The sequence below is a fragment of the Scaptodrosophila lebanonensis genome, unplaced genomic scaffold (genome assembly GCF_003285725.1).
Source record: "Scaptodrosophila lebanonensis strain 11010-0011.00,11010-0021.00 unplaced genomic scaffold, SlebRS2 tig00000092-arrow-pilon, whole genome shotgun sequence".
Taxonomy (NCBI): Eukaryota; Metazoa; Arthropoda; class Insecta; order Diptera; family Drosophilidae; genus Scaptodrosophila; species Scaptodrosophila lebanonensis.
Genome location: NW_022060566.1, coordinates 586120 through 599170, shown reverse-complemented (window position 1 = coordinate 599170; position 13051 = coordinate 586120). Strand labels below are relative to the sequence as shown.

The 13051-nt window shown below is 41.7% G+C and overlaps 2 protein-coding genes across 3 annotated transcripts; both read left to right on the top strand.

The window, feature by feature from the left end:
• Positions 1-1043: 1043 nt before the first annotated feature.
• LOC115627291 (succinate--CoA ligase [ADP/GDP-forming] subunit alpha, mitochondrial) lies at positions 1044-2460 on the top strand. Its single transcript, XM_030522923.1, has one exon. The coding sequence runs from the start codon at positions 1258-1260 to the stop codon at positions 2293-2295; it is 1038 nt and encodes a 345-aa protein (XP_030378783.1). The 5' UTR covers positions 1044-1257; the 3' UTR covers positions 2296-2460.
• Positions 2461-6793: 4333 nt separating this feature from the next.
• On the top strand, positions 6794-10902 carry LOC115627306 (microtubule-associated protein RP/EB family member 1-like). Of its 2 annotated transcripts, none has more exons than XM_030522948.1 (3): positions 6794-6918; positions 8890-9047; positions 9110-10902. In XM_030522948.1, the coding sequence occupies exon 3, from the start codon at positions 9177-9179 to the stop codon at positions 10800-10802; it is 1626 nt and encodes a 541-aa protein (XP_030378808.1). In that variant the 5' UTR covers positions 6794-6918; positions 8890-9047; positions 9110-9176; the 3' UTR covers positions 10803-10902. The 2 variants fall into 2 exon arrangements, with proteins under 2 accessions (XP_030378808.1, XP_030378809.1); XM_030522949.1 differs by having other exon boundaries at positions 6837-6918; positions 8894-9047.
• Positions 10903-13051: the final 2149 nt, after the last annotated feature.

Genomic DNA, 13051 nt, shown 5'->3' with positions numbered 1-13051 from the left:
TATTTGAAATTTTATTTTGTTTCTTTCAATCAATATTTTGTGTGCAATAAAATTAAAGGAAAAATACCTTTACGTTTATACTATATTTATTGCCTTTCATTGAAAATGACTAAAATAGTGCAATCAATTATTGCCGTCTGATTGGAACAATTGTGTACAAGAAAGATAAGGCAACTGAAGTTTCTTGCAGTTTCCAATAATCGAACTATGGCGTATAGTAGTAGCTGCCATTGGACCCATTGACTGATTTGGCGAACAAACCACAATAGTCTCTTTGCTGCTGAAACTAACCCAACCCTATCTAGCATCTACTGGCCTCGACACATGCATACAACCAATTGGAATCCCCTCTTAATTAGAGAAGACACACACAGAGAATTTTTATTATTGATTTACTCAACTACTTTAATGTACTCTTATTTTCTTTTTACACTTGAACGTCTTTTTCAAGGCGCGCAATTAAATGCATGATTAACATTCCTTAAAATTCCTTAATTATAAATCTCTTTAAAACCAAGCGATTGCAAAACAAAACATCTGTCATTTAAAATATTCAGCATCTAATTTGAAAACGAAAAGAACCATTTTACTAAGTTCAAACTGTACTTCATGTTGTGATTAACTTTGGTCAAAAATCAAGACCTGTGGCGCCCTACGGATTCCCTGCTGGTGATGCTACGGTCACACTGAAAAAAGCTGCACTGATAGTTTCTCTTCCGCACTTACGAACGAAGCGTTTGTACATTTCAATTGATTTACATATTACCGCAGAGTAATTGGTACAAATGGCTCAAGAGCTAGCTTTGCAAGTCTTGCCAATAATTAGTCTAACCACAGCAGGCTCCTCTACGGCCAGTGTTGCACAGCTTAGGAATATCGCAAATAGCAGAAAGTTGAATGGAATAAATGTTGCGGTCGACATCGTTTTGTCAGTTGGCATTAAACAGGAAGGCAATGCCATTAACTTCAAGCTAAATAATTCGAGAGCAGAAAACCCATAAGCCAACAAATATTTCATAAAATATCATCCACAAATTCGTTTTGGTTCAAGTTTCCACTTTTGGTTTCCAAATTTTTGCAACACGTTCGCTTCGGTAGTCCAAAAATTTCTGTTACGTTGTCATATTGAATAGAAAAAGGAAATTATAGAAGCAGCAGTTGCTGCAGGACCTCCTCCGCCCTAGCTCCCTCCCTCCCATCCACATTTCAACCACATTTCAACATTTCCACAGCTACTTGGATAGTCTTACAAGTAGAATGTCTATGCAAGCCTTCCATCAGAGTCTGAAGGTGCCGCTGCGCCTGGTCAACTTCTGTCGACCTTTGCTGTGGCGCGGCAAGGCCGACTATGCCAAGACCATTGGGAATCTGAAAATTAAGAAGGAGACTAAGGTGCTGGTGCAGGGATTCACCGGCAAGCAGGCCACATTTCACTCGAAGGAGGCGATAGCGTACGGCACCAATATTGTGGGTGGTGTCTCGCCCAAGAAGGGCGGCGAGAAGCATCTGGATAAGCCGGTGTTCAAGAATGTCAAAGAGGCCACAAAGGAACTGAAACCGGACGCCACAGTCATCTTCATACCGGCGAGCAATGCGGGCCAAGGCATTTGTGCGGCCATTGAGAACGAGATCGGCCTGATTGTGGCCATCACGGAAGGTATTCCACAGCTGGACATGGTCCGCATATTGCAAATGCTGCACTGCCAGGAAAAGTCACGTCTCCTGGGTCCCAATTGTCCAGGCATCATTGCGCCGGAGCAGTGTAAGATTGGCATCATGCCGGGCAACATTCACAAAAAGGGCGTGGTGGGCATTGTCTCGCGCTCGGGCACCCTTACCTACGAGGCGGTGCAGCAGACCACAAAAGTGGGTCTCGGCCAGACCCTGTGCATCGGCTGTGGTGGCGACCCCTTCAACGGCACCAACTTCATTGACGGCCTCAGCATCTTTCTGAAGGACAACGACACCAAAGGCATCATTTTAATTGGAGAAATTGGCGGCACATCCGAGGAGGAGGCAGCCGACTATTTGATAGCCCACAACACCGGATGCAACGCCAAGCCGGTGGTGGCCTTCATTGCCGGCCAAACAGCCCCACCAGGACGTCGCATGGGACATGCTGGTGCCATTATAGCGTCCGGGAAGGGCAAGGCCAGCGACAAGGTGACGGCTCTGAAAAAGGCGGGCGCCCTCGTTGCCAAAAATCCCACCCAAATGGGCAAGATGCTGTACGACGAAATGCTGCGCCTCAAGCTCGTCCAGCCGGGCCAGTCGGAGCAGAAGAACAAGAAGTAGTGAGCATACAGAGCCAGATACGAATTGAGATTGACAAGCAGGAGAGACCAATTGATATTTGAGTGCCACACCCAGCCGTTCTTTACACGTGTTCTTTACAATCTTCTAGCTCTTCACATTTCTACCGTCCACCAGACAGTTAATAAATGCTAGAATTTACGTAAACTCCCTAGCATTCGCTTCATGGCATCAGACATGGACTCAGGGCTAGACTTTTCCAGCATATTATCAGCTATATGGCAGCTACTATTGCTTCACTGCGCCACTGCCATGGGATACCTATTGGGGTCGACTGTAGTTGTGCCATTTTCTACACTCGCAAAAAAAAACACACGTAGAATTCAATAATTTCAGCACCGATTTCGATATATATATAAACATTCGACTCTCTGCTATATAAGAAAACGACGCGTTATATCGAACTCATCGGCGTCCAACACTCGACAATTCAAAGTTGCATAAAGAGCCGGACATAGGCGTGGGTTTGATTATTTTATATAAGTATAAAATACTTTTCCTACTTTTTGTCTACTCTACTAACAAAATTAATTATTTTTTTTACATTTTTAACATGCATGTATTTTCGTAATGCATATTATTATTATTATTATATACTCGTATATGTATTTATTAATATGCAATACAACATTTTTATTTGAAGTTAATTTTCAAAACTGTTTTGCTATTTTTTATTTATAAGCTTAGATCTAAATTGATATTCTAAATGAGGAGTAGCTGATGGAATACACTTACTTGGCCCATACTTAACGACCATATACGAGTATGTTAAGGAGTGTATTTATAACCGCTCAAAACCGACTTGAGAATTGTAGCCAATGTGTGTCTCTATTTTACATTTGCAAATATTTAAATTAACTCTTAAAAATATTCAAATTACAAAAATCTTTAAATAAAAAAGTTCAGAAAATATTAAACTTTTCTATAGAATATATTAATAAATTAACTTAATTGTTATTTGAAGTAGATGATACATTTTAATATGGTTGAATAAAGATTTACACATTGCTTTGAATATTAGTTATAATAAAATCAGTAATTGAATATTATTTTAGTTAAACTTAAACTTTGTTTAAAATATGCCTTACAAATTGAAAATCAATGAATGATTTAAATCTGAAATGAAGCTTTTTGGGCTGACTTAGGAATATGTGCTCATTTTGAATTTAATGGCAGCTTTTTTTAAACATCCATTGATATTGGGAAAACAATCCAAGTGCAGATTGTGTTCAGGAATATTATTTGAATTACAATAAATTATTAGTTTAGGATCGATCTTGGTAGTTGACAAATATAGCTATTTATAGTTGGAACTATACTCTCTTATTAGAAGTGAAACAGTCGGTTTGCTGGTTTGAAGCATTATTTGAGCACAAACAAATATTTAACAAAACTGTTTTATTAAATGATTAATTACGTGTTTCATAAAGCATCGTTTTTAAAATAAATCCGTACTTGTGTATATTTGAGTTTATACTTATAACGATTGCCCTTTACTCTGTGGGTTAATTAATCTTAATGTTTCGCTTTCCCAAAAAGGGTTAAGACTTGATGGGCTTGCTGATTGGATAGCTCCCGGCCCTGGCCCTGGCCCTCGCCCTGGTGCTGGTCCTGGCCGAAAATTGTTGTGGTTACTGACTACCACAATGTACGTGTAAATGCCAATTATTCCGGGCGCTCTATCAAAAAAGTTCACTCAACTTTTGTGTGTTATTGCTGCTCTAAATAGCTAATTTTGTTACATGTGTTTGCTTGTCCGTCGCTGTTGTTGTTGTTATTGTTGTTGTTGTTTTTATTACCCAAACATTGTCTATTTGTGTTAGCCAAGCCATTGCCTTGCTCCTGTTTTTGTTGCGGTCGTTGTTGTTATTGCATTGCCTGCATGTCATGCAGCAATTTTTCCGTGTTTCCTTTAACTGCCGGCTATAAACTAATTACCTCGCATTTTTTCCTGCCACTGTTAATTTTGTTTTGTTGCTGCTCCTTGTTGCTATGCCTTTTTTGGAATGTGGACAGGAGGGGAGAGCGGATTCAGTGCATATGGCTTTTGTACTCCAGAGATGAGCCAAAATTTAAACTATTGTTGGGCGCTTTCATAAAATATTGAAGCCGCCTAAATGCTGGTTTATAAAGTTATCGGCCATCAAGTTTGGCTCCAGCCAGCTCGTATAACTCAGCAGCAAGCCACATTAAAGGCCAACAATTGCAAGCAAGCATTGCATTTAATTGAAAGGCAGGCCCTCAAGGCTAGGCCTGTTTAATATAAATAAAAATGAAAAATTCCACCCTTACACTTTCGCGGGTACAGGAAAAATCCAACAATTTGTTTTTATGCCGGCTTCTTTCACAATCGTTATATTTCTTTCTTGCTCGGCATATGATATCCTTGCGCTGAATTCTGTTAAGAAAATCCTTGTCGATGGATGTATCAAACATTTTCAAATTAATAACTTCATTTGGAAAAAATAACTTTGTTATCAACATTCTTTAGCTTCAACATTGGCTGCTGCAGCACATGGCGTATACGTAACGCGCCCAAGCGACACATTGACTGACTGACTGACTGACATTAAGGAGTATCCAGCCACAGCTGTTGCCGTTCATCTGGACGAGAGCCATGTTGACAAATATTTAAATCATTTGCTGTCAGCAAATGTATCGCTCTGCTCTTCTGCTGTTCTGCTGCTCTGTTCCCCAACCTCATGAATTCCTTCGTCAGCATTTGTAGCTGTATCTATTCCTACTTTTGTGTATGTGCTGGTGCGTGGGTGTGTGTGTGTGTGTGTGTGTGTGTGTGTGTGTGTGTGGAGTGTGTATGCGTGCTTCAAGCTGCGCATAATTTAACTAAAACCACTTGAACGCAACGGGCAGAGCCGGCAAAGCAAGTGAATCCAACTGCAGGAGCGCCAAGAAGTCCTGCTAAAAGCCAAAACGGCCACGCCCACCTGTATGCCATGCCAAAAAAGTAGGCGTTCGTATTCAAGTGGCAACCACACACACACACACACACACACACACATACACACTCACACACGTTCGCACGAACCACTTGAAAATTTACGGCAAAAAGTTTTTTGCCAACGAACTTGCTCGGGTCGGACTGTGTCTGTCTGCCCCCGTCCTGGCTGTCCGTCCTAAAATATCTGTAGATATATAGTATGTATGTACGCATCTGGTGGTATCTTTCAGCTGCTTAGGTGTCAACGTTGCACTTGAGTTACGTGTATTTTTGTGAGTTATTTCTATGCCAGCTATTTGGGAAATGCAAGCAAGTACAGTGCCAGGACCCTCTTCATCCCCAACCCCATCCCCGTTCCCGTTCCCGTCTCAGCCACAAACACAAGCAGAGACAACGACAGAGACGGAGACCGAGAGACAGGCCGAGAAACTCAGTCATCCAGACAACTGCAGCTCCATTTTGGCCAAGTGTGCAGCACTAATGCGTTTCCTTATTAAAAGCCAAAGTGTTAGCATATGAGCGCGCGTGTGTGTGTGTGTGTGTGTGTGTGTGTTTTTCTCTATCTAGGTGTGTGTGTGTGTCTTTGGCTTTCATTTAGATTGTATGGCAAGCGGCAAGAGCATTTTCATTTTTCACCTTCCCAAAGAAATGAATGCAAAGTTGAAATTGTTTGCACATCTTGAGCTAAGTTTGGAGTCCTTTAGCTCCAGCCCCGATAATGTCATTCACCAGGATGCAGAGTATAGGTGGGCTGCTCTGTGAAGGGTGGGCGTGGCATTTCGTGCACTTCGTGCATTCGACCGCAGAACAGTGAAAAGCAATTAAGGGCCGGGCTAAGAAACGAAATGGCACTTGGGTTGGGGGCGTCTTTTTGGACGGGTGCAACCATCTGGGGAATACTGTACCTACATACTTATAGCTTGGTTCCGATTGTCGTTCTATCGTGTTGCTATGGCACTCTTCAGAGCCCATAATTTAAAATGAAACAATCGGGAAGATCCATTGGGTTTTCTTTGCACAAAATAACTTATCAACTGTAACGGTTGGTTCGAGAATGCAGAGGATATCGGAGAGCACTGGACATAATCTTCTCCATCTCTTTAAAATGTATCGTGAGGCTTCTCTTACAATTGTGTAACAGAAATAATTTCATCCGCTTGATAATAAGTGTTGTCTTTATTGGCATAAAATAATAGTCTACTGGTGCGTATAATATAATTACATTTAAATCATCGTTTAACCCTAAAATTATACTACGACTATTAAATAATACTACAAGCCACATAAAAACAATCATTGGGTTATAAGCCTCATAGTTTTTCTCAACAATCTGCAAATGACATTTCTCCGAAATTCTTCAGCACCTGCCAGTTTTTCGAGCAATTTCAATAACAATTGAAGCGCAAATCTCTAAAGTTTTCTGTAATCTTAAAGCGAAGGGCGATTCACAAAAAGCCGAGCTACCCGGTAAATAGTTGTCATACAGTTTTTGCCAAATACACTTGGGATTTTGTCACACAACTCATTAGGCTTACAACTATACTTGTACATCGGAGGAGAAAAAAGGAAAACCCAAAAAAGAACTCAACAGAAAACACTTTGCAGCACAGACTACAGACTGCAGGCCGCAGACATTTGGTGGGCGGGTAAGTGTGGTGTGGATGGGAGGGGAGTGGAGGGGAGGGGAGGGTAGGGGAGGGAAAATCATTTTAATGTGTTCAATTGGCTTGGCTGTGCTATTCTGCCACAACTTGGGAATCTTATGCCGCATTTTATGAGCTGCATTGCCGCTCATCAGGCTAATTGAAAAACTAAGCCTTTAAGCCAAACTTTTTTAGTCAACACCTAAACCAAAAGCAAATGCAAACCCACACACATACCCGTGTGTGTATTGGTTGATACGTCCGCACCCTCCACCCCCCAGAAGTTTTGCAAAATGCAAACAAGAACCCCAAAATGTAGCACTTAATTGCAACTATTAGAAAACTTTGTACGCTCCTGCCACAACCACACCCAGAGTGTTGTTGTTGCTGTTGTTGGCATTGTGGCATTGTGGAAGCATGTGCGCCAAACCAAATAGCTTTATTTTCTTACTAAATTCTTATGACACGCCCTCACTTGGCCACCTTTGGGGCACGGGGTGGAGAGACAATCGGACGATGGCATCTAGTCCCTAATGCTGGGATACGGTCATCAATTGGGTGGCGCTGTCGCATTTAATGCAAGTTGAGAAGCAAAAGTGAATCCTGCAGCAAAATCATGTCAACTATCCAAACGATTTTGTCAATTTATGCCCCTCAGCGCCCCATCCACTCCAGCTCCATTCCTCCTCCAACACTCCTTCTGCAATCCCATTTGAATTCAAGCTTCGTTTCCTTGCATTTCCTTGCATTTCGTTTCGTTTCGTTTCGATTTGTTTGCTCCTTTTCAATTTGTTGCTGCAAAATGCAAACAAATGAAATTCTACACATTTCACTGTCACAGAGCAAGCAAAACGACAGCTTTTAGCCCATTTGTCCGTTTGTCTGTTTGTCCGTTTGTCCATTTGTCCATTTGACCGCCTCACCGCTCGTTCATTTGTTCAGATCTCGGAACGCTTGCGGATGTGCTGGGCAGTTGACAGTTGCTGTCATTAAATCAGCAATTATGACAATCAGCAATTTATCTATTAATAGAATGTATGCATGTATGCATGCATGTATAGTATGTATGTATGTATGTGTATGCTTGAATTATACTTTGAAGGCAAATGATGACACAGCAAAATGTTTGTTTGCACTGTTTGCTAATGCCGACCGATGCTTAATAAAGCGAATTTGCATGAATAAACCAGAGCACATAATTATTTATTAAAAGGATATCAGTTAAGTGAAGTAAAGCCTTTGTAATTCAATTATCTTCAATAATATCATTTCATCGCATTGCATGGTTCCACGTTAGCTTTCAGCTTCAGCTTGAGCTTGTCAGTTGCATCCAAACGGAAACTATATTTGAACCCATATTTGAACTCTACTTGAACAAAAGTGACATCGAGCCACAATGAAGGCAATTCGTAAATACTCTTAGAGCAAAGGAATTGATTGAGCATTGATTTATGCATCTGAAGGTTTCCCACATTGTCTCATTTGATTTGCAGTTCTATTTGAATTTGAGAATTCCCGAATTTTAGCATTCCTCGCATACTTTACTAAAGGCACTAAAGGCCCAGAAACGAGGTGAAGGCGGAAGATATTTGACCAGAACTTATGAAGACTTTACGAGTATGACTAACGAAATTAGATTTAGGACTGGACTACTACTTGTCGTACTTGGTCTTGCAGCGTCTAGCCTTTCTCTTCCCCAATTATTTACATAAAGGAACCGTTGCATTTCTGTAACGTAACATCATCGCCTGTTTCAAATGCAGTCTCCCCATTTCTAAAATCCTATATTTGAATGAAAATGCAGCTCGTATTAGAAACATTGCAAATTATTTATAAATTTAAAAAACAGAACTCATAGACTCTCTGGTAATAAATGCAATCATTCTATCTGAATAGCTGCTTTCTACTGCTATAATTTAAGTATTGCTTCAAATTGAAGGTATTTTGGCACTGATTGCATAATTTTCCTTTCAGATAGCACTTCTTATATCCGAAGAAAGAGTTGGGATATATATTTATATTCAAGGCGGCACTTCTAAATTGTTCTCATTAGCGTTCAGCAAGTAATACGTAATCGTCTCAAATAATGGTTGCTTGAAAAAAGTGAACAGTCGATCGTAGCTAATCACAAAGTAAGTCTTAATTGTAAAGCTATAGTCCGTATAATCCCAATGTAATCCTACATCCCATTTAGGATAGCCAACAAAGCCTCAGGCAGTAAGCAAAACAATAACACTTTTAAGCTGAAAAGAAAAGGCAACATGGCCGACTCCGAGTGCAGAAAGAGTGTTAAGGAGAGTCCTGCTGCTATGGTCGAATGGATCAACGCCAATCTTGGTAGTAACTTGAGGCATTGGCGGGAGCTGCGGAGCTGCGCTCATTGGTGCCAGATCATGCATATGATCGATCCAGCTGTCCTGGATTTGCGGGACGTGCGTTTTGCCGTGTCCGGCCGGAAAGATTGCATTCACAACTACGGGCAGTTGCGGCAGGCATTTGATGCTGCTGGCCAGATCCTTCAGTTCTCCGCGGCGCAACTGTTGCGGCCCGACGAGGAGAAGGTGCTGCAGCTGGGGAAATGGATGTACGCCTATTACCAGCTCAAGTATGATGGACACCCCTATGATGCGGTGATTGAACGCCAGGGTCAAGAGTTTCGCATGCTGTCAGAGCCTTCAACGTCCGGCAAGCGGATTGGCGCTGAGCCGATCCCCAATTCGACCACCAATTCCCAGAGAACGAGCTTCACAAGCCTCGTGAAGAGATATATGAGCTATGCGAAGCGGAAATCATCATCAGGAACGGCATCTAAGCAGGCCATATCGGCATCAGATGTGGACATAGTCAAGGGTAAATCGCTCGTGCAAGTCTATGGCAAGAGCGATGGGAGCTCCGCAGAAGCTAAAACAAGCACGCCGACCTCCAAGCAATCGCTCTTCACGCGCATCTTCCGCAAAGCAACGGACATCTCTGCGCAGAGAGACAGTAGCAGAAGCAACACAACAAGCAACCCCCCATCTCAGGAACCTTCAACGCTCGACCCCCAATCACACACCTCCAGCTCGGGCACGATCGAGCTCACGGCAGTATACAGCAGCGACAAACTGACTCGGCCCAGCAGTGCCACCCTAATGCCTTGTCCCAACAGCAGCCTAAACACTAGCCGGCCGGCACCAGCCGAGCTGGAGACGTGTCGGGGCGAAGATATCAACACTGAGAGCACCTCAGTCTTTCAGCATCTGACGTCCAAGTTGGAGGACAGTGCTGGGCCGCACCTCAGCAGCAGCTTAAGCAGCTTCACCAGCTGGAACAGCAAAAGCACGCCTGTCCATAAGAAAAGCGAAATGATGCCGCATTTGGCAAATAGTTGCTGCAGCAGGTGCTTTCCCAGAGACAGTTGCTCGGCAGCAAGCAGCAAGAGTTTCTCGAGCCCAGGCTGGGAGTATCGTGATCGGGTTCGTGAGCGTCTGCGGGTCAAGCAGAGTATCGAGCACGTCCAGAGCTGGCTGCAGGACATGAATCAGAATACGGCGTATGCTAAGGGCGACGACGACGACGAAGAGTCCTCTTCCAACGACGAGTCAGACCAATTCTTTAAGAATCTAATTCAACACTATGGCGAGGCACGTGCCCTCATGATCAACTACATTCGTCGCGAGAGAGACCGTCGATCAGAGGAGCGCAAACGCGAGCAGGAGGCCGAGTGCAGAGCACAGGCTCGCTGCCCCTATGACGAAATCGTTGGCTTAAGGATAGCTGGAAAAACTGCCACCAACACCAATCAGCAGCCGAAAATTGCTCCCCAAGCACCAGTTAAGCTCAAGAAAATTGAAACATTTCCACCAATAAACCACACCCAACGAGCAAACGAATACGTTCGGAAATAAACAAAGATACACTATAAACAAAAGCCCAATCAGTGTGTAAGGATTACATAAATGCAAAAAAAAAAATAAAATAAAATAAAAGCAATAAATAGCTGCCAAATAGGGAACCCATTTGTAGAATATAGATCACAAGGAATATAAATTCCGTCTGCTTAAAACAGATAGGTTTTCGCAACTTTTACGTTTCTATCTATAATTTAAGTTCCATGGAATCAACTGCAATAAAAGCAGAGTAAAGTAGTTAGATAGGACTTGACTGGACGCTTGAAAATTCAATTGCGTTGTCAAGAAAATTTCATGTTGGATGCAGAAATGCACATACTTATAGCTTTTAGACTCAATTTTTGTCAACTTTAGAAAGCAATTTCTTTATCCAAATGAGTATTCATATGGAAGGTAATGCAGTAACTCAAAGGAATTAAAGGAGCCTCTTTTTTTTAAAAACTAAATTTCTTAAAATTATTCGCACGCATGAATTTGAATTGTAAATTTCGTTGTGTTTAATTTTCGCCACTGCAGCGCTTCGCCTCGCTGTATGTTGTGGGATTGAACGATTGAACGATTGAAATGAAAACAATTATTTATTGCGTAGTCGCACGCACTTCCTGAATAGAGCGCTGATTCAGCATTGAAACATTTATTAACATTCTTGCTGCTCCGACACCACAACCAGGGACCAACAGCAACAACAACAGCAACAGCAACACCAACAGCAACATCGATACAAACACACACTCCATTAAGCTATGCAAATTTGCCAACACATGGTAAAGTGTCAACTTTGTGCTTGGCGCGCAAATAATTAGAAAAGTTCGTTGACTGCTGACAGGAGGAAAAAAAGTAAAAATAAAAAGAAGGAGAGGAATAACGGCAGCGTACTAATATGTATGAGAGCATATGTATGAGAAATTTATTTAAATATGCAAAAATAAATCTAATATTCTGTGGAAAACGAAAAGAACTCTCCGGCAACAAAAGGCAACGTGCATTTTAATACTATATAGTTGGCTGCATTGGCATCATCTACGCTCTGTTGGCCGGGTGGTGAAGGAGGAGGGGGTGGGGGAACTGAGGCTGGTTTTGTGGACTGCGGTTGCAAACTTTACTCTCGCAATTAATAAAGTTTGCGTCGAACAAAAAACCGCGAGTGAGCGAGCAGGAGTACACCATCAACAACAATAACGGCGCCAACATGAGCAGAAATAACGATGCGACAGTTAACAATTTTGCAATTTGGGCCCCTTACGAAAAATGGCTGACATTGCGTATACGCGGCGTGTAACGGGTGTGGGTGTTAACAGCCAACGTAAAGTGTCTGCATATTTTTAGACAACCATAAACCGGTGACTCGAATGTCACCAGCGGTCCGCTCACTCCTAGCTATCTATTTTATTTTATTTCATTTCTTTCTTGCTTTTAAATGTTACTGTCTGATTTGTTGGCTGACAGCGATGGCGGCTTTGCAGACAGAACTGACAGCTGTCAACGAATCATGAGCGCGGTTTTAATCAAGCCATATAAGTGTTTGCTTAAATTTGTATGAATCCACAAAATATCGTATACGCAACAATGGGACACAAAGTAGAGAGTAGAGAGGAACAAAAAGTTCGTATTAGACCACACACAGTGAAATATATACGTAAGTTGAAATACAAATCATATAAGTACTCATGTGAGAGCAATTAAATAAATTTGATTAAATGCAAAAATTATGTATTTTCTGTTGAAATATTAAACGCCTCTTATTTGTGAGCTCCTTGTTGGACATTTGAACACTGCCTGAGTATTGATTTGTGCTATGTTTCAAGGCTGATCCAATGAACATAAAGCAAAAGCAAAAGAAAATGCATTTATTGCACGTACGGCCCAAAAGTATGCAACAGTTTTTATACTCTCTACATGGAATGCACAAGAGAATCTTATTTTGGGAAAATGTAACAGCCAGAAGGAGGCGTGGCAGATCCCACCCATATATTCTTGAACAGCATGACAAGCCGATCTATGTCTGTCTGTCCGTCCGTATGAACACCTGGATCTCAGAGACTATAAGAGCTAGAAACACCAAATTTTAATCCCAGCTGCCTTATGTGATTACTACCATTCCTCCCGCAATTCTTAATACTTCAGACCCAAATGTGGCAACTAACTCAAGTTAGTGATTATGACAGACTCATAATACCAAAGGCGGTAAGGTTTATCACATTTTTTTTTTAATTTCCTAATTTTTTTAATTGTTAATTTCTGTAATT